This window comes from Chiloscyllium plagiosum, unplaced genomic scaffold (genome assembly GCF_037043375.1).
Source record: "Chiloscyllium plagiosum isolate Xiang-an unplaced genomic scaffold, Cpla_swu_hap1 HiC_scaffold_42, whole genome shotgun sequence".
NCBI classification, from domain to species: Eukaryota; Metazoa; Chordata; class Chondrichthyes; order Orectolobiformes; family Hemiscylliidae; genus Chiloscyllium; species Chiloscyllium plagiosum.
In genome coordinates this window covers 1,055,277-1,080,537 of record NW_028270180.1, presented here as the reverse complement: position 1 = coordinate 1,080,537, position 25,261 = coordinate 1,055,277, and the positions used below count along the sequence as shown (strand labels likewise).

The 25,261-nt window shown below is 42.1% G+C and overlaps 1 protein-coding gene across 2 annotated transcripts in view; it reads left to right on the top strand.

The window, feature by feature from the left end:
- Positions 1 to 25,261, top strand: part of mtmr10 (myotubularin related protein 10) — a 32,773-nt gene that overhangs the window by 2,759 nt on the left and 4,753 nt on the right. For both annotated transcript variants that reach the window (XM_043680327.2, XM_043680326.2), the window contains exons 3-15: positions 2,280 to 2,416; positions 6,086 to 6,158; positions 9,329 to 9,471; positions 11,366 to 11,456; positions 13,762 to 13,912; positions 14,136 to 14,223; positions 14,880 to 14,968; positions 15,816 to 15,946; positions 16,763 to 16,832; positions 18,915 to 18,985; positions 19,603 to 19,775; positions 20,177 to 20,347; positions 24,780 to 24,959. In XM_043680327.2, the coding sequence (XP_043536262.1) occupies positions 2,280 to 2,416; positions 6,086 to 6,158; positions 9,329 to 9,471; positions 11,366 to 11,456; positions 13,762 to 13,912; positions 14,136 to 14,223; positions 14,880 to 14,968; positions 15,816 to 15,946; positions 16,763 to 16,832; positions 18,915 to 18,985; positions 19,603 to 19,775; positions 20,177 to 20,347; positions 24,780 to 24,959 (1,568 nt within the window). The remainder of the gene's footprint in view (positions 1 to 2,279; positions 2,417 to 6,085; positions 6,159 to 9,328; positions 9,472 to 11,365; positions 11,457 to 13,761; positions 13,913 to 14,135; positions 14,224 to 14,879; positions 14,969 to 15,815; positions 15,947 to 16,762; positions 16,833 to 18,914; positions 18,986 to 19,602; positions 19,776 to 20,176; positions 20,348 to 24,779; positions 24,960 to 25,261) is intronic.

Below are 25,261 nucleotides of genomic sequence, written 5' to 3'. Positions count from 1 at the left end.
TTCAGGTGGTTTAGCTGCTCAGTATCAGAAACAAGTCCAAGCCTGTCCTAGTGTGTTGGCAATAAACATTAATTTCATGAAGAGTTTTTTTTGTTATACAAGAGAGAAATCTTTCAGGCACACTGAGTCTTATTAAACTCCCCAAAGCAGTGGAGATTCAGGGCTCAGTAAACAAGATTGGTTAGGAATAACTTTAGATTTAGATTTCCTACAGTGTGGAAAAAGGCCCTTCGGCCCAACAAGTCTACACCGACCCTCTGAAGAGCAACCCACCCAGACCCATTTCCCTCTGACACCCTAATGTATCTAACACTATGGGCAATTTAGCATGGCCAATTCACCTGACTTACACATCTTTGGACTGTGGGAGGAAACCAGAGCACTCGGAGGAAAGCCATGCAGACACGGGGAGAATGTGCAAACTCCACACAGGCAGTTGCCTGAGGCTGGAATCGAACCTGGGACCCTGGTGCTGTGAGGCAGCAGTGCTAACCACTGAGCCACCATGCTGCCCCCATTTTAGAATGCAATCTTCGTGAAAATGATTTTTCAAGAAAAAATCAAATTGCTGCAAGAGTCAATATTTGAATTGGATTTTAAAAATGCTGATTTGTTGTGTGACATTTAAGAACAATTCTGAAACAGACTGATGTTAGAATGGCACAAAGTGTGGATTTAGCTTAGTCTGTGGATTAATCAAGGCAGGTAGTGCCATATCAATGGACTGGAATTTCTATGCAGTCTCTGCCTCACCATATGAAGGTGTTAGGTGTAAAATTAATGGCTATGCTTTTCAACTGACTGTACAACTGGCTGATATTCTCGAACACAGGGCCAGCAACCACTAATGAGGCAGTTTCACAACCTGAAGCTGCTGGCCAGGCTGCATTTTTTGATATGAAGCAGCAGATGTGAGTATGGCTGCACAAACGCTTTTTTTTAAACTGACTTATAACCATCTGAAACATGTTGAGTAGGAACATTTGTAGCCCTGTTATAAGCCACAGCATGGAGTGACATGTTAATTGAATCTCTGAGCAATCAGACTGTACAGTGATGGTTTTTCTTTATTAAATCAGACATTTTCTGTCGATGTCTCGTGTGTGTGTTCTTAAACTAAACCATTTTCACTCTGCTTGTTGGAGTGTTTTTAATCATTCAACATCACTTTTTGAAAAAAACTGGTCAAGTTGCAGACTGAAGCTATTTTTGATAATTTAATGCATCTTGGTTAGCATTTTAGCTCTTGACCAGGTGTGTTACAGTAGAACCAGCTTGTAACCTTCACTTCTTTGGTTTTAAACAGGATAAAGCAACTGTTTTCTAAAGGCTGAAAAGCTGGCAACAGTGGGGATCCAGGGCATAAAACATTAAAAATCAAAAGTGAATGGAATGCTGACCTTTATATCCAAATGACTAAAACACATGGAATAGAAGTTATATTTCAGCTTTACAAAGCCAAGTGTGGACCCTGTCTGGAGTTACTTTAACCAATGTGATCGCAACACCTTGAGAAAGATATATTGACTTTGGAGGGAATGCAGTATAGATTTATTGGAATAATACTTGGATTCCAATGCTTAGATTGGGAAGAAAGATTACACAACTGGGCATGTGACCCTGGAATTTAGAAGGTTAAGCGGGGTGGAGGTGGTGTGATTTGGTCAAAAATTTCAAACTATTGAGAGGAACAGATTTTGTAGCTGGAGAGAAACTTTCTGCTGGTTTGGTAGCGAGTTGACGAGAGGGTAGTCTCAAAATTAGAATCAGACCTTTTAGGAGTGAAACTAGGAAACACAAGGTGCTGGGAATTTGGAACTTTTCTATATGCTGTTAATTAAAATTAAATGTGATATTTTTTGTAAATTAGAGCTACAAAAGGAAAATTGCCAAATTAATTTATGTGGAAGTTCAGCCATGATCTTATTGAAAGCTGGATCAGGCTCAAGAGGCTGGATGATCTCCTCTATCACTGTTCCCAATGCAGATGGTGGATGAATGGAATTTGAAAGACTTTTGAAAGCCAGTATTTGATTCTTTTCATGATTGTCTATACATAACACCAGAATTGAAAATAGCAGATCTCAAGTTATCCCAAGTTTACTTGACCCCATTCTTTCCCCAAAGCTTTTCTGACTTGATTTGGATCCTGTTTGGAATTAGTTGGTTATGAAATATTGGGCTGGACACCATAACTTTTTATTTCTGGGGATATAAACCATAATCACCAATGTGGTGGGACACTGAGGTATTTCTAATCTCCAGTTGTTTTATTTCAGGGGAACTTGTGGTGAGTGAGACGAGCAATGTCCGAAAATGTATTGCTACGGACACAAGTGCTCATGATCTCTCTGGGACATTGCTATGCACCAACTTCAAGATCTCCTTCATTACAAAGGATGTGACACCTTTTCGGGTTTGTGCATTCTTGTAAATATTCAAGACTTGAGTGATATCTGTCTCCTAATAAGCATAAATAAATTGACAAATCAATTTCATGTAATTCTAGACTGGAGAAAATTGAGTTATTATACTTAAAGCAATAAAGATTATGTAGATATTAAATAAGCCTTCAGAGTAAAAAAAAATTGATAGAGTAAATAACAAGAAATTATTTCCACTGACAAGAGGGCCAGTAACGAGCAAGATAATTGGTAAAAGAGCCAGAGGGTGTGATGAAGAGACTTTTTGTTTTGCATTGAGTCATGATGCACAGCCTGAAAGGATGGTGAAAACAAATTCACTGTTAATTACAAAAGGAAATTTCGGTGTACAATTGAAAAAGAAAACAATATCATCCTATAGGGAAGGAACTGGGCAGGAAACTACAAATGAACACAGAATTTGGGAGGAATTCAACTGGTCTTGCAGCATCTAAGGAGAGAGAAGTACTGTTTCAAGTCTGTTATGAGGAAGCACAACTTCCTCATTTCACAGATGTTGACAAACCTGAGTTTATCCAGTACCCTGTGCTTGTTTCAGATTTCCAGCATCTGCAGTGATTTGATTTTTTTGGGGCAGGGAATTAGTTGGATTGTTCTTTCAAAGATTGATGTTCAGAGATCTTGGAGTTTGTTGTAGTTTCAGAAGAGGGTTGATAACTGGTGTTCTGAAATGGGGAGAAGTTGATACTTTTGAGACAAGGCTAAGGGAGCCAAGAGCAGAGATTGAAATGGGGAGACTGTTGAAGGTGTGCTGGGAGGAAAGCGTATAAGGAGGATATAGAGTTTCGTGCTGTGATCGATAGCTGATTGTATATGTTGGGGTAGGAGGAGGAATAAGTGAATAGCCAAATTTCCCCTCATGAGAGTATTGTAAAAAATAAAGCTAAGTGTGTATTAATGAGGGGCTGCTTATTGACTAGTTCACATTCTGATCTCTGCCAACGAGAAATGTTTTATACAGAGTAACAGACTGTGTGTTATATAACATGAGATTTTATGCAGAATAACTAACTTATTGGGGATGGGGAGAGGGAGGGAGGTAGTATAGAATAACAGACCTTGCATTATGACATAATCTGGGTACAGCACAGCATGTTCTCTCAAGCAGTCAAGCCACAAGAAATGTTTTGTGTGTAATTATAATAATGAGCAGAATGTTGTGTTATTCTGCATGATGTGTTATAGGTTAATAAGGAGACTGCTGTAACAGGTATTCTGTAGCAACGTTGGTGTTATACTGGGTAGTGCACAGCGTGATTTATGGCAATGAGATTATTATACCGGGTGCCCACAGTTTACAGAAGATTATATTTTATGGACAATCTGAGGAAAGCTTTCTACTTGTGGTTTGTCTTGAATCATTGTTCCATTCATCTGGACTGTTTAGGAAAATTAAAAATGGTGCAATTATCTGAGGTGAAGCACATGCCCAGACAGGTTCAGAAAACGAAAAAAGACTCAGCTCTTTAACAGGAGCAGAAAAACTGTGTCTATCACCTCTCAGTTCATTACTGTGAACAACCTAAAGGCAGTTGACGTGACAGAATTTTTTGGAAAATTCCAAATAATAACATTGGAAAGTTTCTTCTACATTAATTATGACCAAAATATGCTTCAAACAAATGCATTTTAAGAGTTCGCTATCAGCCAGTGTGATAGAATAGAATACTAAAGATACTTGGACTCATTGTTATGTTCTTTATAGTCCCTTAAAGGTTGTCCTCTGTGGCAGGTGTAGGTAAGTTGGTAGGTCAGAATTACAGGGTCACTTTAAATTGAGTTGAATTAGCTTTATTGTCATGTTCAAAGTTTGTGCGAAGATTTGTAGCTCGGGTGCTCGTTGTTGTGGTTCTGTTCGCCGAGCTGGAAGTTTTTGTTGCAAATGTTTCGTCCCCTGGCTAGGCGACATCATCAGTGCTTGGGAGCCTCCTGCGAAGCGCTTCTTTGATGTTTCCTCCGGTGTTTATAGTGGTCTGTCCCTGCCGCTTCCGGTTGTCAGTTTCAGCTGTCCGCTGTAGTGGTTGGTATATTGGGTCCAGGTCGATGTGTTTGTTGATGGAGTTTGTGGATGAATGCCATGCCTCTAGGAATTCCCTGGCTGTTCTCTGTCTGGCTTGCCCTATGATAGTAGTGTTGTCCCAGTCGAATTCATGTTGCTTGTTGTCTGCGTGTGTGGCTACTAAGGATAGCCACACGCAGACAACAAGCAGCATGAATTCGACTGGGACAACACTACTATCATAGGGCAAGCCAGACAGAGAACAGCCAGGGAATTCCTAGAGGCATGGCATTCATCCACAAACTCCATCAACAAACACATCGACCTGGACCCAATATACCAACCACTACAGCGGACAGCTGAAACTGACAACCGGAAGCGGCAGGGACAGACCACTATAAACACCGGAGGAAACATCAAAGAAGCGCTTCGCAGGAGGCTCCCAAGCACTGATGATGTCGCCTAGCCAGGGAACGAAACGTTTGCAACAAAAACTTTATTGTCATGTACTCAAATGAATACAGTGAAAAGTTTTAAAGTCGTCACTTACAGCGCCACCATGGTACAGAGGTACCTAGGCACGATCCTGAGTTACAGAATAGAGAAATGAAGGAAAAACGTTACTTTACATCTATACAGAGTATAACCAAAGGTCAGAAAAACAAGAAACAGAATTAAAAAGACAAACATCGCAGTCTCTCTCCAAAGGTTTTCTGCAGCAGACTAGTGTAGGGGCCTCCATATGGTCTGACCACGAGCTGCCGCCATGCTCTGCAGTGAGCCACTGGACGCCTGTTTCGGGCCACTGTGATTCCACAATGACTGTGTAATGGTCACATCTGTCAACACCATTGTGGACAGATGTACCTACAGATTGGTCTCCACCAATGCCGTTTCGGAGGTTGGGGCCATGTGTCCAAGGCCGAGAGGGAGGAGAGTGAAAAGGGATTTCTGCGTTTTGAATCGCATACTTAGAACATAGAAGAGTACAGCACAGAACAGGCCCTTCAGCCCATGATGTTGTGCTGACCATTGATCCTCATATATGCACCCTCAAATTTCTGTGACCATATGCATGTCCAGCAGTCTCTTAAATGTCCCCAATGACCTTGCTTCCACAACTGCTGCTGGCAAAGCATTCCATGCTCTCTCAAAATTGTGTAAAGAACCGGCCTCTGACATCCTATACTTTCCTTCAACCAGCTTAAAACTATGACCCCTCGTGTTAGCCATTTCTGCCCTGGGAAATAGTCTCTGGCTATCGACTCTATCTATGCCTCTCATTATCTTGTATACCTCAATTAGGTTCCCTCTCCTCCTCCTCCTTTTCTCCAATGAAAAAAGCCCGACCTCAGTCGACCTCTCTTCATAAAATAAGCCCTCCAGTCCAGGCACCATCCTGGTAGTGTAACATGATAATGTAACATGATTTCCTCCCGCTACAGTTATAAATTGTGTTCATTTTGTACCAATTGATGATTTATTGCCACACTGCTTGGGAGTACAGGTAGCTGTAAATTGTAAAGCTGCAACTCAATTGTCTTGAGATTTAGATATCTGCAACTGTTAAGGAGTAAAGCTACTCATTCTTACTGTTGTATGAGGGAGGCAGAAATTAATTCTAACTTTGTTTCAATTTCAGAAATTTCAGTACAGAAACCTGCTGTTGGAGGAACATGACATCTCTCTCACCTGTGTGGAACAGGTTGTAGCAGGTCTGGTTCTCTTCACTTGTCTGTTCTGTTATTCGCTAAGTAGACAAGCAGGAGGCTGGAAGAACATAGCAAGCCAGGTAGTATCAGGAGGTACAGAACTCAATGTTTCGAGTGTAACTCTTCAGGAATCATAGAATCTCTGCGGTGTGGAAATGGGTGCTTCAGGCTCAACAAGTCCACACCGACTCTGTGAAGACTATCTCATCCAAACCCATTCCCCTACCCTATTAATCTACATTTACCTCTGACTAATGCACCTAATTTACATATCCTTGAATACTATGGGCAATTTAGAATGGTCAATTCACTTAACCTGCACATCTTTGGATTATGGGAGGAAACTGGAGCACCCGGAGGAAACCCATGAAGACATGGGGAGAATGTGCAAACTCCACACAGTCGCCCAAGGCTGTGACTGAGTTACAGTTGCTTTCTGATTTTGTTCCTCCTGATTTAACTTTTGTAGGGTATAAATAAAGGAGGTTAGGTCACAAGTCATCTCAAACTTGTGTTTATTGGCCACATTAATTGTTAAAGACTCTGATTTTTGGGTTATCACAGGAAGTTCTGTTTTTGACCTGGATTCAGAAACAACTAATAGTCATCAGAAGATTAAATCATGGCGAAAGCACTACGTGTGACACAGACACAGAATGTTCTTTGGGCAGGGGACTTGATTGTCCAACGTAGAGAGTGGCTCAATAATGTCACTGCTGACTGAGTTGATTCAATCCTATAGTGCATAACTGCCAGACTGGGTCTGTGGCAGGTGGTGAGGGAAGCAACACAGGGAAAAATACACTTGACCTCATCCTGACCAATCTGTAGGTACATCTGTCCACAATGGTGTTAGCAGACATGACCATTACACAGTCATTGTGGAATCACAGTTCCACTTTCATATCAAGGATGATATATAATGTTGTCCTATCACTTTGCTAATGGGATAGATTTCAAACTGATCCAGCGACTCAATACCAGGCACTCATCATCAGCAGTTATATTTATTGCCATGACTTGGCATCCCCTGCTCTATTATTATCATTGAGTTGAATCAATGAAGAGTGAAGGAAGGTAGGCCAGCAGCAGCATCAGGCATACATAAAAATGTGTTAACCTGGTGAAGCTACCAAATGGGACTACCTCCATTCTAAACCACATAAATAGTATGCAATAGATGCAGCTAAGCAATATCACAACCAGTTGACCAGATCCATACCCTCAGTCCTGCTACATCTAGTTGTGATGGTGGTGAGCAATTAAATAGCCAACAAGAGGTGGAGCTTCACAAATATCCCCATCCTCAACAGTGGGGAAGCCCAGCACATGAACACTAAAGATCAGGCTAACCCATTTGCATCCATCTTCAGCCAGAAGTGTCAAATGAACGATGCATCCTGGCCTCCTCCAGAGGTTCCCAACATCACAAAACAGTCTTTAACCAACTTGATTCACTCCACAAATATCAAGAAATGGCTGAAAACATTGGGTGCTCTGGGCCCATATGACATCCCAGAATTGTACTGAAAACCTATGCTCTAGAACAAGCCTTGCCCCTAGCTAAGCTGTTCCAGTACAACTGCAATATGTTACCTACCTAACAATGTGGAAGATTTACTAGGTATGTCCTGTCCATACAAAGCAGGACAAATCCAACCCATTCAATTAGACTCCCTCCAACCCTCAGTCCACTCTCGATCATCAGTAAACCAATGCAAGATGTTGTCACACATTCTGCTCAGGTAAGTCATGAAGGACTGTCCATCTCAACCTCTCCTCTCACCTGAGGCATGGTGACTCTCGGGTGCAACCACCACTATTTCTCTCTTTTATTTTCTTTCTCGCTCTCGCTCTCGCTCGCGCTCTCTCTCTCTCACTGCATCTTCCCCTCTCCCCGGCTCCACCCGAATCACTTGGCTGCTGAGGCTGACAGCGCACAACGTTTGCCTGAGTGTGGTATCAAGGATCCCTACAAAACAGCAGCAGTGTGTAGCACCTTGAAGATATAATGCAGTAACCTACTCAGGCTCCTTCCAAATCTGCCACCTAAACAGACGAGAGCAGCAGATCCATGGGAACTCCAGCACCTGCAAATTCCCCTTTAAAGTCTCACAGCAATCCTGATTTGGAAATATATCGTTGTTCTTAAGTGACACTGGGTCCAAGCCCCAAAACTCCCTCCTTTAAAACACCCTGGGGTCCCTAAGTGCCAAACACTGCAGTGGTTCAAGAGGCAGCAAATCACCAACTTTTCAGGGCAGTTAGGGATTAGCAATAAATGTTAGCCAAAGCAGAATACTCTTTTCTCTTGAACGAATAAACTAAAATCCTTCAAATGCAGGTTTGCCCAGGAGGAATGGGGTCTTGGAATGTTAGGATCTGGGGCTCAGTGCCCTGCAGGCCAGTGGATTGCTATCAGCTGTGGAGGGAATGCAGGTCCTTTTAATCTCATCCTTATACTTGGTGTCACTTTTAGAATTCTATCATGCTTCCAGGTTTTTTTCCTCACAATTACATTGCTCCATCTGCATTTGCATACCCTTTTCAGCCTCTTAAACAGCTGTTTTCCATATACTGTTCCTCACCTTCCTTTCTACGTTAAAAGAAGTCTTCATTGTGCAGCTTTTTAACATCGCACTCACTTCTCGTGTCTCATCTTCCCCAGTCTCCTTTTCGCTCAAAATCCACAGCCTTTGAAAGCCCAAGCATGGTCTTACCAAGACTGTTGCTCCAGATTTCCCTCTTCTCCAAGGCTGCTTTGGTCCTTGATGTTAGCCGGTATTGTAAGTCATGATCTTTCACCCTTTGTGCTGTTGTATACAGAATGTGTTGGTACTAAATAGAATCAGGTTAAGAATTGTGAAGTATGAAATAAATGTAGGTTTTCGACTAAATTAAAGTACAAGAAAATGTACTTTCTGTTTGGCAATTCATATGCTTTTGGAAACTTGCTTCTCTTAAATGGAAAAGACAACTGCAGACATTGAATGAAGTCTGTACATTCTCAGAGGAGCTGCTGCTTGTTGCTTTTATTCAAAAAAGTAGGCCATATAAAATTGCAGGTATGTGTCATGTATTTTTCACTTGACCTGTCTGTCTTTGAAAGAGGGGTTCAGTGGAGTTGGCTCTAACCACCTGTGCGTTTAACATCCCACCTTTTCTTCATCCAGTGAATGATGAGAGGAAGAAGAGGAAGGTTTTGGGGCCTAATCAGCGCCTGAAGTTTAAACCTACTGAGCTGATCATCTACTGCAAGGATTTCCGTATCATTCGCTTCCGTTTTGATGAGTCTGTTCCAGAATCAGCCAGAAAGGTGAATAGTACCTGGGTGTGATGGGCACTGTGTGGCCTTGGATAGTGATTGTACAAGCCAAGTAGATGAAGTAATTGACAAGAATGAAAATGGAGACCTGGCAGTCAAAACAGGGCTCTCCTGTCTTGATGTGTAGCTGTTCTCTTGATGAATGGCAGTGATTGTATTGTATGTATAATAAAACTGAAAGAGCCTGGAGTAGTGGAGGAGTGATCATGTGCTATACATAAAAAGCTCTTTGTGCATGTCAGGAATTGCTACTGTGACAGGAGGCCTCCATTCTAGTGTTCACTTTTAACTGTTTACTTGCAGGCTGTGACTAATTGACCTTTCTTCATCGTGACTGCATTTGTGGAGAAGGTGGTCAAAGTGGATGAAAACACATACTGAAATATTAGCTTTTCTTTAGTGTTTGCTGAACATTCCTAAGCAAGGCATTTGCTGGATGATTATGGAAACGTAACTTTCAAAAACCTGCAGAACCACGAAGCAGGGGCTTCCTTAGTTTTCAAAGTATGGGTGAGAGGGGAAGAAAGTAGAATTAGTTAGGATTGTCATTACTGTTCTGTGATCCCTGCTGAAAATTGTACATTAGATTATGGTAGGATTAGGCCTCTCTGTCCCCGAGTGAATGTCATATTGTTGCGAACTGTCCAGTGGCTACTGGAATGAGGTACCTGAGACTCCCTGCAAGAGGTAGCATCATTGGATGGTGAAGGGCAGCTGATTGGTTACCGCTAAGCATGAGTCATTTTTTTGCAGCTCAGTTATTTTCGGTCGGTGTGTTGGAATATATAATTCAAAACTGAAATCCTGCCCATGGCCAGTGGGAATGTTGAGTGCACTCCTCTAAATGGGAGCACTGCCTCTACTGTTTATTTTTCTCAACACTATTCTACTTAAAATGCCTTGTATTCCATAAAATTACCAAACTGGATTGCCATGTGATTATGGACTGAGAACTAACTTTACCGTAGAGCCACTATCGCTATGATGAACTGAAGCTGTATGATTTTGTCTGCATATTTTGAAGGAGGAGGGATTGCACTGATATTAAATACCAAGTTTTGAGGGTTAACTGCAAAAGAATGGGATGTAAACTTGACATTGAGAGTCTAGTAGACTGATACAGAACAGAAATAGTGGTAAGGTGCCATCTATCTTGGATGCTGGGTGTTCTGACATCTGCAACAATTTACTTCTAGAGCACCTTTTAATGTGGTTAGATATCATAAAGTATTTTACTGGATTATCTGAAAGAGCTTATCTTTGAACCACAAGGAAGTAGGAGGGCAGGTGACAAAAAGTTTGTTTAAAAATAGTAAGTTTTAAAAGAAACGTCTTAAAGATAGGGAGAGAAGTGATGAGTTTTATGGAGGGAATTCCAGAGCTTAGGATTTGGGCAGCTGCATGCAAAGCATCAGTCATGGCACAGTTTAAATTAGGAATGTGCAAAGTCTAAAGTTGATGAGCACAAAGATCTCGGAGGCTTGGGGCTGGAGGGAACTGCTAAGATAGGAAGGGTTGATGCTATGGAGGGTTTTGAAGCAAAGGATGAGAATTTTGAATTTAATTTGCTGCTGGATGGGATAAGGATATTAGGTAGGGCAAGCAGAGGTGTGATTGATGGATAGAACTTATTGTGAGTTAGAAATGCTATTGGACTAGGAGAAGAATCAAGCTAGATCCTGATGAAACCTAGAGGACACGCTTTTTGCAGCTTATTGTTTTCTCTAACATCTAAGCTCCTTTGAATGATGATGTTGGAGTTATAATTGTGATGGTTGGAGAGAGTTTAGGCCAAATTGTGAAGCTCTTTCCTTACAGCTGTGCTGTTGGTGAGAAAGAGGTTCAGTTTCTGCGGACTTAACTTTGGATTCCTCTTTTGTTCCAGATCTGTCTTGTGATTGCACATTACTCTCAGCCGAAAGATCTCCAGCTGCTGTTTGGGTTTGCATATGCCAGGGAAAAATGCCAGAATTCAGGTAAGGCAGTGAGAATGCCAGTGCATTGCAGACATTGTACTGTTTTGATGTAGTTTGCCCTCAGTCAGTCTAACTACTTCAGTGAATCTCATCTTCTATCAAGTAGATTGTATTTGACAACAATTCCATTTGCTGAGTAAGCAGGTTTCCCAAAACCCCTTTCCCAGCCTGTTATGGGAAGTGCAGTGAGCAACTGAGCTGTGCAGGTCAGGCGCTGTAATGAGTCTTAGTCTTAGACCATTGAAAAACGCCTTTTGGCAGAATGTCTGTGATGGTCAACAAACCCCTATCCCCTCTAGTCCTGGTTCCCTATACCATCGCCTTTTATGTTATGGTATATCAAGCAATCATGTAAAAATTTTTATGTTTCTGCCTTGATACATTTTTCCTTTAAATCCTCTCTAGACCTCTAGGCCATAATGTTCAACCCATGCCTTCTAGGTAATTGACCCTTTACTGAGGGGAAAATCTTTTCCCTATTTATGAGCCTCATTGTTTTGTACACCTCAAAATGGATGACAATGCCACACATTGCATACAGTTTCTTCATTACTTACCTGCTCAGTGCCTTGTCTGACAAAGGCAAGTTTACTATATGCCTCCTTAACCATCTTATCCACTTGTCCTGCCACTTTCAAGAATCAATGGGCATGCACACTAATGTCCTTCTGATCCTTTCCTGTGATCCTACCATTCAACATATGTTTCTCTGTTAGTTCTCCAAAATACACCACTTCACACTTATTGTGATTAAATTCCATTTGACTCTTCAGTCCATCTGACCAGCCAGTCTATAACATCCTTTACTTCAAGGCTTTCCAGTTTGCTGTTTACCACATTACTAATTTTTTGTGGCATTGCAAACTTACTGATCAAACCCCTCACATTCCTGACCAGATCATTCGTGTACACTACAAGACAGCAAAGGACTTGGCACCAAATCCCTGGCACTGGTCCACAACTCTGGACTCAGGCTACCAGTCACAAAAACACCCTTTGGCCTACACTCAGTAAACCAATTTTGATCCAATTTGCAAATTTCGTTAAATTCTTTGGGCTTTTGCCTTCTTGACTAGTCTGTTATGTAGAACCTTGTCAAAAACATTAGAGTAGAGTAGCTTTTTATTTGTCATATACAACTGATACAGTAAAAATGCGACAGCGTTCTTTCAAGACCATAGGTGTTACATGGACAGCACAAACTACACACGCATACATGACATAAAGTGCATAAGAAGTGCAAAACACACAAGTTACACTGTAATAGAAGTATGATAAATAATAAACACTTTTCCAGCAGCATTTCAAAGTCATGCATTGAATTTCAGATGGGAAAGAGTCCGATTAATACTGTGTTAAGGAGCCTGATGGTTTGCAGGAAGAAACTATTGCGCAGTCTGGCCGTGAGAGACTGAATGCTCTGGTATCTTCTGCCAGATGGCAGGAGGGAAAAGAGTTTGAGTGAGGGTTATGTGGGGTCTTCCACAATGCTCTTAGCCTTTCAGATTCAGCGTGTGGTCCGAATGTAGGGGGGGGGAAAGAGAGACCCCGATGATCATCTCACACTCCGTTGCAGGGTCTTACAATCCAAGATGGTGCAGTTCCCGAACCAGGCAGTGATGCAGCAACTGAGGGTACTATCAATGAACCCATTGTAGAATGTGGTGAGGATTGGGGGTGGGAGGTGGGCTTTCCTCAGCTTGCATCAAAAGCAGAGATGCTCATTGCTTTCTTGTCTATGGAGCTGGTGTTGAGGGTCCAGGTGAGATTCTGCACCAGGTGTACACCAAGAAATCTCGTGCTCTTCATGATCTCCACTGGGAAGCTATCTACATCTATGGTCTGCCATAGTCTATATAGATGATATCCACTGCAATACTATCATTCACACACCCAGTTACTTCAATAAACTCAACCAAACCTGTCAGGCATGATCGCCCCCTCTCAAAGCAATGCTGTTTCTCCTTGATTAATTCTTCTTTTCCAGCAACACATTTTCAGCTCTGATCTCCAGCATCTGCAGCCCTCACTTTCTCCTCTAAATTGAGATTAAAATTTCTGTCCCTCAGAATGTTTTCCAATGGTTTCCCAGCACTGATGCTAAATTTGTGCCTTACACTTCAAAATGTGGTCAGCGTAGGAACTGGAACAAAAGAGCAACTCTCTCTTATCATGAGAAGAATTTTTTTTGTAAAGCTGCTATGTGTGGTTGGGGAATAGCTTGATCTGGTATCAATGCTTGATTACAGTTACAGATTCCCGTCTCTGATGTAAAAGTCTCTAAGCCATGATCATCTTCTCTTAGTTAACAAGGTCAATGGAACAGACTTGGAATTGGATGGATTGCAGACCTCACTGTTTGAAACCTACTCTGACTGGGATAGGGAGATAAAGCGGACAGGGGCATCGGAGTGGAGAGTTTGTTCTGTCAATGAGCACTATGCCACTTCCACAAGGTAGGCAAACTTAAAAAACATGGACTGTGGCATGGAGAAGTGTGTCAATGTGAAATGTGATTGTATTTCAGTGTGATTTAAAGAGCATGATTTAATAAGAAGCTGGGCATCAGGGAGAATGGGTGATAATCCGGGTTATTTCCTTTATTGTTCTCATTGTAGAGTTGAAAGAAGCATATGCTTTGCGAACCATGCTATTATGTTAATCCAGTTGTGTTTATAGCCTTCCAGAGTACTTTGTTGTACCCTCTTCTCTGGCGGATGAAGACTTGAAACAGTTGGTTCCTTCTTTCAACGGTGACCGAATCCCGGTGGGTGCTTGCTGCATTTTTAGTTCACAAGCCTTTGTTTTACAGTAGCATCCAGATCTCCAGTTTGAAGGAGAGTATGGAGCACAGTACAACATATCAAGGAGTGAGCTCCTTCAAACAGTATTTATACTGCAGGTTAATGTGTACTGATCAGTCTGAGAGGTTAGTAAGATTTGGAAATTCAGTCAGAAAATTCTGATCTGAAATATGGCGATTGTTCTGACAAAATGTACTTTGATGCAGGCACTTGGTCCATGGGAAGTGTCTAGGGAGAGGTGGAGGGAAGATCTGGAATGAAGATCTGAAACAAAAACAGAAATTGCTAGCAGATCTGGCATCATCTTTGGGAAGAAAACAAAGTTAACGTTTCGAGTCTGGCGACCCTTCTTCATCGTTGTTTTATTATCCTCAATTGAAAATGTTTTTCTCTCAGTGACTCTGCATGTGTGAGGCCTGTAATTCAAATCCAAATAAATAGCTCCTCCTTCAGTTTGTAAAGTAACTGAATTGTCAAACCTTTTATTAAAGCAGGAGAACTTTGCATATGACGATGAGCACAGTTTACTGTTTGTGAAATGATTGCAGTTTGAGAGTGCTGCATGTTTGAAGGAATTGTGATTGACTTGAAAAGTTTGGTTTTGTCTAATTATTTGCAGATGTGGTGCTGGCATCACTGGACTGGCAGTTCCCTGGTGAGAATGGCCAACATTAAACCCGGGCCAAAGCTGAGAAAACACAACACAAGGTAAGAAGACAATAACTCTCTCTATACCCGCAGAACAGCACAGATGATTAATTTTCAACATGATCCAATTATTTCAAATAAGTCAACAATAACCACAACGTCCATTTCTTCATTGGGTTTTCCTGAACTTATGCACGCTCATTTGCTTCAGTTTCAAACACTGTTCCTTAGAACTGAGTTAGAGTTTCATAGATTTCAGGTTTTAGTATGCTTTTGCAATTTTTTTTTTGTTATATACATAGTTAAGTCAATGTACATATAGCCGACACTGACTCTCAGTGGGACACAGTTTAGAATAGATTCCCTGCAGTGCGGAAACAGGCACTTCAGCCCAACCAATCCATTCTGACCCTCCGAAGAGTAACCCACCCAGACCCATTTCCCCTCTAACTAATGCACCTAACACTATGGGCAACTTAGCATGGCCAGTTCACCTGAACTGCATCTTTAGAGTGTGGGAGGAAACCGGAGCACCCGGAGGAAACCCAGGCAGATACAGGGAGAATGTGCATACTTCACATATAGTCACCCGAGGCTGGAATTGAACCTGGGATCCTGGTGCTGTGAGGTAGCAGTGCTAACCACTGAGCCACCGTGCGGCCCCAAAATTCTAATGATAATACCGCTAGGCCATTGCCTTTCCCAACAGGTGCTGGCTGTCACTGGGGCATCATTCCTATGGGTGCTGGTTCTCACTGGGATGGCAGTATTTTTGCTGCTTATGTGTTAGCAAAGTCGGCAACATTATTGTTGGAATGTAGCAGAAATGTCTACTGCTTGGAAAATAAATGCATTTTGTCTGTCTTGAGCAGAGTGCTACCTGCTTAACTATTTTCCCTTTAAATAGGATCCTCAAGGCAATAGCACAGAGTCATCCAGACAAGAGTGAAGTATTTAAATCTGATTTGGATAAGAGCTTGCCAAATATATCAGAGGTGCAGGCAGCATTGATGAGACTCAAGCAACTGTGCATTAATGGTGAGGTGCGATTCAGGACTTTCCAATATTGTTTATTACTTGTGTGTGCTTTACTGACCAAGTTTGGTAAGACTTTATATTTTTGTGTGATTGTGTTGGAGCAGGGAATTTGTTTGCATTTCCCTTAGTTTCCGTATTGGTGTGGCACTGCTTCACTGACTGACTGGTTTAGGGAAGTTAGGCAATAACATGAATATTTCTGTTGATCCCTGAACTGGTGTAGGCAGATGCATTTTTCTCTCTTGCTCTCTCTCTGTCTTGCTCTTTCTGTCTGTCTGTCTCGCTCTCACTTTCTCTCTCTCCTCTCTCCCCCCCCCCCCCCCCCCCCCCCCATGTGTCTCTGACCAGTTCCAGTTTAGGCTGACCCTGTGTTTTTCTATTTTTTTTCTCCCCAAACTCTACCCTCCTTAAACTTTTTCTCATTCTCTCTGAACTCTTTGCTCCCCCTCACCCAAAAAACTTTCCCATCTTTAAAAGACTTCAACAAAACCTGATTATTGTGACCAACCCTTTGATCAACTTATCTAGTCCTCTCACTATGGCTGTGTAGTCTTACTTTATTTCTTCTACCTATCTCTTAACTCCGTTCCCCTCCTGCCACTCCTGATCTTGTAAAAGGACAACGATTTTATTGACATTGAAAGTGAGCTGATTATTTGATGCAGTGACTGCATGTTGAGCTTCATTGTAGAACTGAGTTAGATATTAGCAATTTCATTTACCAGAAAACACCTTACTTCCAAACATTTGCAAGAGTCATCAACCTTTTGAATTAAGTAGCAAATAATCACGTGAATGTAATCTGCCTCACTGTAGATTTATTTGAAGAAACAGATGAGAAGTGGCTGTCCTTATTGGAAAACACCCGGTGGCTGGAGTATATCAGGTAGGAACGTGCTGCAAGAAGAGAAACCCTACACGAGGATATTTCCAGTTTCTCTAGTCATGTTAGTGAAGGGCTGCAGTTCAGTTTTGAACACCTGAGATTTTTCTTTTACTGCTCCAGGTTTTGCACATCTTGAAGCATTCTGCACGTAAGGCCATTTAGCTTTGTAGTTAGATCATGGCTGAACTCTATCTTAGCTCTACATCCCTGCATATGGCATTCCGATTCTAGCACAAGTCAGCATCCGCAGTACTCCTAAGCATTGCTCAGGTTTATGCATGCAGAACCTGTACCCCATCACGAGTCAGTGTCCTCAGCGACTGGACCCTGGTGAGGGGTAGGTGTCTAATGGAACCTTTGCTAATAAAACTAAGAAATAGGAACAGGAGTAGGCTGTTTGGCTGTAAGGTGTGCTCTGTAATTCAATTGGATAAGAACATAAGAGCGAGGAGCAGGAGTAGGCTGTCTGGCCCTTCGAGCCTGCTCTGCCATTCAGTAAGATCATGGCTGATCTTTTTGTGGACTCAGATCCACTTACCAGAGCTCTCACCATGTCCCTTAATTCCTTTATTGTTCAAAAAATATCTACCTTACCTTTTAAAAACGTTTACTGAAGTAGCATCAACTGCTTCACTGGGCAGGGAATTCCCTAGATGAGCAACCTTCTGGGTGAAGAAGTTCCTTCTAAATTCAGTCCGAAATCTGCTCCCTCTAAACTTGAGGCTATACCCTCTTGTCCGAACTTCACCTGCCAGTGGAAACATCCTCTCTACTTTTATCTTACCTACTCCCTACATAATTTTATATGTTTCTATAAGATTCCCCCCCCCCCCCAATCTTCTGAATTCCAGTGAATGTAATCCCAGTCTACTCAGTTTCTCATAAGCCAACCCCCTCCATTCTCGAATCAATTTAGTGAACCCCCTCTAGTGCCAGTAATCCTTTCTCAAGTAAGGGAGCCAAAACTGCATGCAGTACTTCAGGTATGGCCTCACTAGCACCCTGTTACAGCTGCAACATAACCTCCCTGCTTTTAAACTCAATCCCTTTCACAATGAAGGACAAAATTCTATTTGCCTTCCTAATTACCTGTTGTACCTGCAGACCAACCTGAGATTCATGCACAAGGACACCCAGGCCCCCCTCATCGTAGCATTCTACAACTGTTTACCATTCAAGTAGTAGCCCTTTTTACTATTAATCCTACCAAAATTGATGACTTCACATTTATTAACATTGTATTCCATCTGCCAGACCTTTGCCCACTCACTCAATGTATCTATATTCCTCTGCAAAGTTTCAAAGTCCTCTGCACACTTTGCCACTCATCTTAGTATCATCTGCAAATTTTGACACACTACACATGGTCCCTCACTCCGAATCATCTACATAAATTGTAAATAATGGCGGTCCCAACACCGATCCCTGAGTCACACCACGAGTCACTGCCAACCAGAATAGCACTAATTTATCCCTACTCTTTGTTTCCTGTTAGTCAACCAATCCCCTAAAGCCATGCATCCCTATGCAGCTGCCTCTTGTGCGGCACCTTGTCGAAGGCCTTTTGGAAATCTAGGAACACCACATCAACTGGGTCCCCATTGTCCACCTTGCTTATAATGTCTCCGTTGAATTCCAAGGATGGCTGATTGACATTCCTCATGTCCATTTTCCTGACCTTTCTCCATAACTATCAATTCCCCTACTGATTAATATCTATTTTAACCTTAAATGTACAATAGAACTCTGCCCCCACAGCTCTCAGTGGTGAGGAATTCCAAAGACTCCTAACCTTCTGAGAGAACAAATTTCTTGTCTCAACTTTAAATTGCTGCCGTTTATTCTGTGACTATACTCTCTGGTCCTAAACTCTCCTATGAGGAGAAACATCCTTTCAGCATTTACCCTGTGAAGTCCTTTAAGAATCTTATTGTGCCCATGGAAGTTGTGCCACAGCACAGACAGGAACCCATAGAATCATATTAATTGTAGTTAAATATTGTCAGGAATGGAAGGAGAGAAGGAATAAATGGAAATACTTGTTTTGAGTGCTCACTTAATGTTTTCTTTCTCTCTTCATAGACTGTTCTTAAAACACTCTGCAGAACTTGCACAGTGGATGTATAGTGAGAATATTTCTGTCATCATTCATGGTGAGTATTAACTTTTTCAAGCTATTAATGATAAATGTTTGCTGTGCTAGTGCAAGCCTTATCCTGAATGCAATGCAGTGTTCAGTTTCTGCAGATTCTGGTATTCCATATTTTGTAGTAAAGGAGGAAGCAACTTAACTCTCCGGTGTAGCCTGCCATTGGGTAACTGCAACTTGGTTGCTTAAGTAACTGGTCAATCTAAAATCTGGGGTAAAGTTTAAAAGTTAAGGAATTAAGGCTGAGATTCTTATTGACGGTCATTGGTCTGTGGAATTTCCTTCTCCAGAGAGAAGTGGGAGCAGGATCAATGAATATATTCAAGGCCAAGTTAGAGAGATTTTAGGTCAACAAGAGATCTGTGGTTATTGGTATAATCGGGAAAGTGGAGTTGAGGCCACAGCCACATCAGCCGTGATCATATTGAATGTCAGAGCAGGTTGGAGGAGCTGAATGATCCACTCTTCCTAACACTTGTCTTAGTTAATCCTTTTTGCTGCTAGATCCAATTTCCACCTCTAAGTATTTGAATCCTGTGAAAGAAGCTGCATGTTCTCTCTTAGCTGCTCTGAATTCACAGCTGCATTTCAATGGATGTTGACTGTGTGTTTCTTCATCAGAGGAGGAAGGAAGAGATCTGAACTGTGTGATAGCCTCAATAATGCAGGTGATGTTGGATCCTCATTTTCGCACCATACTGGGATTTCAAAGCCTAATCCAGAAGGAATGGGTTGTGGCTGGTTACCGCTTTTTGGATCGTTGTAACCATCTTGGAGAGTCTGAGAAACATGAGGTGAGGATTACCTTGCACTCACTTGTTACTTTAAAATTAGAACTTTCAGTTAATGATATGGCATAGTGCAGTAAAGCTGTGCTGGGAGTTGGTCAGCTTGCGAACTAATCAACCACTTTGTAGTTTCAGCGGCTTTAATCTTCTGCTATTGTCAATAATTACATTTTAAGTCGTGGGTTGAATTTTAATGTGGCTTCATATGGGAAACTCTCTAGCTGCCTTAACATTTTGCTGATACTGTTTAGAAATTCTGCTGATTCTTTTGGTTGCTCTTGAGATTATTGTTGCTGTAAAGAAACATGCCTGTACCATTTGAATATTGGGAGTGAGACCGTTTGCTGTGATGTCTTAATTTAGATATGGATGTATTCAAGCTAAGACTGTTTTACTATGTACTCCAGTCTCCCCTGTTCCTGCTGTTCCTGGACTGTGTTTGGCAGCTACTGCAACAATTTCCAGCTGCATTTGAATTCACTGAAACCTATCTGACTGTCTTATATGATAGCTTGCGGATTCCCTTGTTTGGCACGTTCCTTTTCAACAGCCCATATCAGCAGATGCAACAAAGTCAGGTGGGTGCACAAGTTGCTAACTGTTTAGCTATAGTTTTTCCTCTCCTCAAATTTCTGACTGTTAGGGTACAGATTGACCTCTACTCAAATTGCTGGCTGTTGGAGGGCAGTTCCTTCTCAAGTTGCTGATTATTGGGTTGCAGTTTTCTCCTCAAAAGGTTAGAGAAGACATTGTCAGGGCCCTGGCTGATATTTTTGCATCATTAGCCATTAGTCCTGGAAAACTGGAGGGTAGTGAGTGTTGTGCTCTTATTCAAGAAAGGCTGCAAAGGAAAATGTGGGAACTATAGACCAGTAGCCTAACATCTGTGGTAGGTTAGTTACTTGAAAAGATTTGAAGATATATATACACGTTTGGAAAGACAGGTTTGATTAGGAGTAGTCATCATGGCTTTGTGAGTGGGATCATGCCTCACAAATTTAAGAATTTTTTGAAGTAACCAGGAAGGTTGATGAGGGCAGGGCAGTAGACCTAGTCTATGTGGATTTCAGTAAGGCCTTTGATATGATTCCACATGGTAGGCTGCTCTGGAAGGTTAGAACGCATGGAATCCAGGGGGAGCTGGCAAATTGGCTTGATGGTAGGAAGCAAAGGGTAATAGTGGAAGAATCCTTTTGGACTGGAGGCCTGTGACTGGTGAACTGCCTCGGGTCGGTGCTGGGCCCATTGCTGTTCATTATTTATATCTATGATTTGGATGAAAATGTGTAAGGCATGAATAGTAAGTTTGCAGATGACAGTAATATAGGAGGTATCATGGGCAGTGAGGAAGGTTATCAGAAATTGCAGCAGGGCCTTAATCAGCTGGGGAAATGGGTCGAGAAATGGCAAATGGACTTTAATATAGGTAAGGGTGAGGTCTTGCATTTTGAAAAGTCAAAGGCAGGAGTTTCGTGGTGAATAGTAGGTGTAAGAAGTAAAACAGGAAAGCAACAGGGAGTATGGAGTCAAGTAGAAAGTTAAGCAGCAGGTTAGCATGTGTGCAGGATTTAAGACAGACTAGGAATGAAGCAAAAAGGAAGGATAACTTAGGTAGAGGTGATGGAAATCATGAGGATAAGCAAACTAGCATTAAGGTAAATGCTCGAAGCATTCGAAATAAAGCAGATGAATTAACAGCACAAATCATCATAAATGATTATGATGTGGTAGGTATCACAGAGATGTGGTTGCAGGGGGTTCAGGACTGGCAGTTAAACATCCAAGGATTTGCAACTTATCGAAAAGACAAGGAGGTGGACAAAGGGGGTGGGGTTGCTCTGTTAGTTAAGAATGAAATTAAATCTTTGGCATTAAATGATATAGGGTCAGATGATGTGGAGTCTGTGTGGGTGGAGTTGAGGAACCACAAAGGCAAAAAACCATAATGGGGGTTATGTACAGACCTCCTAACCAGTGGTCAGGGCCAGGGGTGCAAGATGTACCAGAAAATAGATAGGGCATGTCAGAAAGATCAGGTCACGGTGATCATGGGGCACTTCAATATGCAAATGGACTGGGTGAATAATTTTGCCGGTGGATCCAAGAAAGGGAATTCATGGAATGCTTACAGGATGACTTTTTGGAACAGCTTATGATGGAGCCCACAAGGGAGCAGGCTATTCTGGACTAAGTGCTATGTAACGAGCCATACTTTATAAAAGATCTTAAAGTCAGGGGACACTTAGGAGGCAGCGATCATAATATGGTAGAGTTCAGTCTGCAGTTCGAAAGAGAGAAGGCAAAATTGGGTTTAATGGTGTTACAGTTAAATAAAGGTAATGAGAGAGGGGCATGAGAGAGGAACTGACGAAAACTGACTGGAAGCAGAGCCTAGTGGGGAAGGCAGTAGAGCAACAATGGCAGGAGTTTCTGGGTGTAATTGAAGGCACAGTACAGAGGTACATCCCAAAGAAAAGAAAGATTACCCGGGGTTTGGGGGGGGGAGGGGGGGAAAGCGTGTTTAGACAACCATGGCTGACGAAGGAACTCAGGAAATGTATCACAGGAAAAGAGACAGCCTATAAAGTGGCCAAGAGCACCGGGAACTCAGAAGATTGTGAAGACTCCAAAAACGAACAGAGGATAACAAAGAGAGAACTAAGGAAGGAGAGGATTTATTATGAAGGTAAGCTAGCCAGTATGATAGTAAAAGTTTCTTTCAATTTATAAAAAACAAACGAGAGGCAAAAGTAGAGATTGGGCCGCTCCAAATTGATGCAGGAAGGCTAGTGATGGGAGATAAGGAAATAGCTGAAGAACATCAGGATCAATGGTCGGCACAACATCGTGGGCTGAAGGGCCTGTTCTGTGCTGTACTGTTCTATGTTCTAACTTAATAAATACTTGGTGTCAGTCTTCACAGTGGAAGATGTGAGTAATATCCCAACAATTAAGGAGAGTCAAGGGGCAGAGTTGAGTATGGTGGTCATTACAAAAGAAAGTGCTAGAAAAGCTAAAAGGTCTAAAAACGGATAAATCTCTTGGCCCGGATGGGCTACATCCTAGAGTTAAGGGAGGTGGCTGAAGAAATAGCGAAGGCATTGGTTATAATCTTTCAAAAACCACTGGTGTCAGGAAAAGTCCCAGATGATTGGAAAATCGCTGTTGTAAGCCCCTTGTTCAAGAAAGGGGCAAGACAAATGATGGAAAATTATAAGCCGATTAGCCTAACCTCGGTTGTTGCTAAAATTCTTTAGGAAGAAGAAGGGCTTATGCCCGAAACGTCGATTCTCCTGTTCCCTGGATGCTGCCTGACCTGCTGCGCTTTTCCAGCAACACATTTTCAGCTCTGATCCCCAGCATCTGCAGTCCTTACTTTCTCCTGCGGAAAGATTTAGACAATTTAAGAGAAAGGTCCAAGAAATGGCTGATGAAATTCAATGTGAGCAAATGTGAGGTCTTGCACTTCAGAAAAAAGAACACAGGCAAAGACTATTTTATAAACTGAGAAAATTCATAAAGCCAAAGTACAAAGGGATCTGGGAGTGCTATTACTGGATTCTCTAAAGGTTGACTTACAGGTTGAGTCCATGGTTAAGAAAGCAAATGTAATGTTTCAAGAGGGTTGGAATGTGAAAGCAGTGAGGTGGTACTATGACTTTATAAAGCTCTGGTTAGGCCACTTTTAGAATACTGTGTCCAGTTTTGGGCCCCACACTTCAGGAAGGACATACTGGCACTGGTGTGTCCAGCGGAGATTCACACGGATGATCCCTGGAATGGTAGGCCTAACATACGATGAGCGACTGAGGATCCTGGGATTGTATTTATTGGCGTTCAGAAGGTTGAGAGCAGATCTAATAGAAACTTAAAAGATAACACAAGGCTTAGAAAAGATGGATGCTGGGAAATTGTTTCCGTCAGGCGGGGATACTAGGACTCGTGGGCACAGCCTTAGAATTAGAGGGGGTCAATTTAGAACGGAAGTGAGGAGACATTTCTTCAGCCAGAAAGTGGTGGGCCTGTGGAATTCACCACAGAGCGCAGTGGAGGCCGGGACGTTAAATGTCTTCAGGATAGAGATTAATAAATTCTTAATCTTGCAAGGAATTAAGAGATACAGGGAGAGTGCGGATAAGTGGCGTTGAAATGCTCATCAGCCATGATTGAATGGCAAGAGTGGACTCGAAGGGCCGAATGACCTTACTTCTACTCCTATGTCTTATGGTCTTAACAGAAGGACCTTGGAGTTCAAGTGCATGGTAGTCTGAAAAGGGAGTCACAGGTAGACAGGGCAGTGAAGAAGGCTTTTGGCACACTGGCCTTCATCATTTAGGGCATTAAGTGTAGAAGTTGGGAAGTTGTGTTGCAGAGTTGTACAGGATGTTGGTGAGGCTGCACTTAGAGTATTGTGTTCAGTTTTGGTCACCTTGCTGTAGGAAGGATGTTATTAAACTGGAAAGAGTGCAGAAGAAATTTGTAAGGATGTTGCTAGGACTCAGGAGATATGGGCCAAGTGCAGGGAAATGGGATTAGCATGGATGGACATTTTGGTCAGGATGGACCAGTTTGCGCCAAAGGGCCTGTCTCTGTGCTATAGGACTCTGACTCTAAGTTACTGACTTTTGGAGAGCTGTTTGCTCTCTCCTGAAGATGCTGACTGTTGGAGTACAGTTTGTGCTCTTCTCAAGTTTGCCTTCTCAACTTGGGGAAGAGTTTCCCTATCAAATTGCTGATTGTTGAGATAGAGCTTGCCCTCTCCTCTGCTGACTGGTGGCATACAGTTTGCTTTCTCATCAAATTGGTGACTGTTGAGGTACAGTTCTCTTCTCCTTGAGTTCCTGATTAATGGAGTACAGTTTGCCCTGTTTTCCAAATCGCTGACTGTTGTGGAACAATTCTCTTCTCAAGTTTATATAATCTCTAAACAATATACACCAAATGACCATGTCTGTAATATTATACTGGTGATTTAATTTTAATTTAATTTCCTTCTCTGACTAACTGCAGGATTTTGCCACTAATGGGAACCTGCACTGTGAAGGGAAAAGTGTTGAACTACCCCCTGTCTGGGACTGGTTTCTTCAGTTCACAGCTAAAGATCTAACGCTGTTCAATAATCCTCTATACATTGGCAAAAGTGTGACCTGTGTGCAGAATGGGACAATCAAATCTTTCAAAAGAGCAAAGGTGCGTGACCCTGAGATTAGCTATTGTAGCTTGACTATTTGTTTTTAAATGTTATCTTGAGACTCGTGTACAATTAGCTCTTAGCTCCGTTCTGCCCTCTGTCTGATAACCAGAGGAGGAATAGTCTCTTCAATGTTGGTAACATGAGATGGTCCAACCCAGCTATTAGTATAAACGTTATCAGGTTAGCTTGAGAATCCCAAGAACTCCAGTTCCTTTCTCAGTAATGCTTATATGTGATCTGTGCTAAGAGTAAAACTGTAGGACAAGGCCATACTGTAGGACAAGGCCAGAGCTGGAAT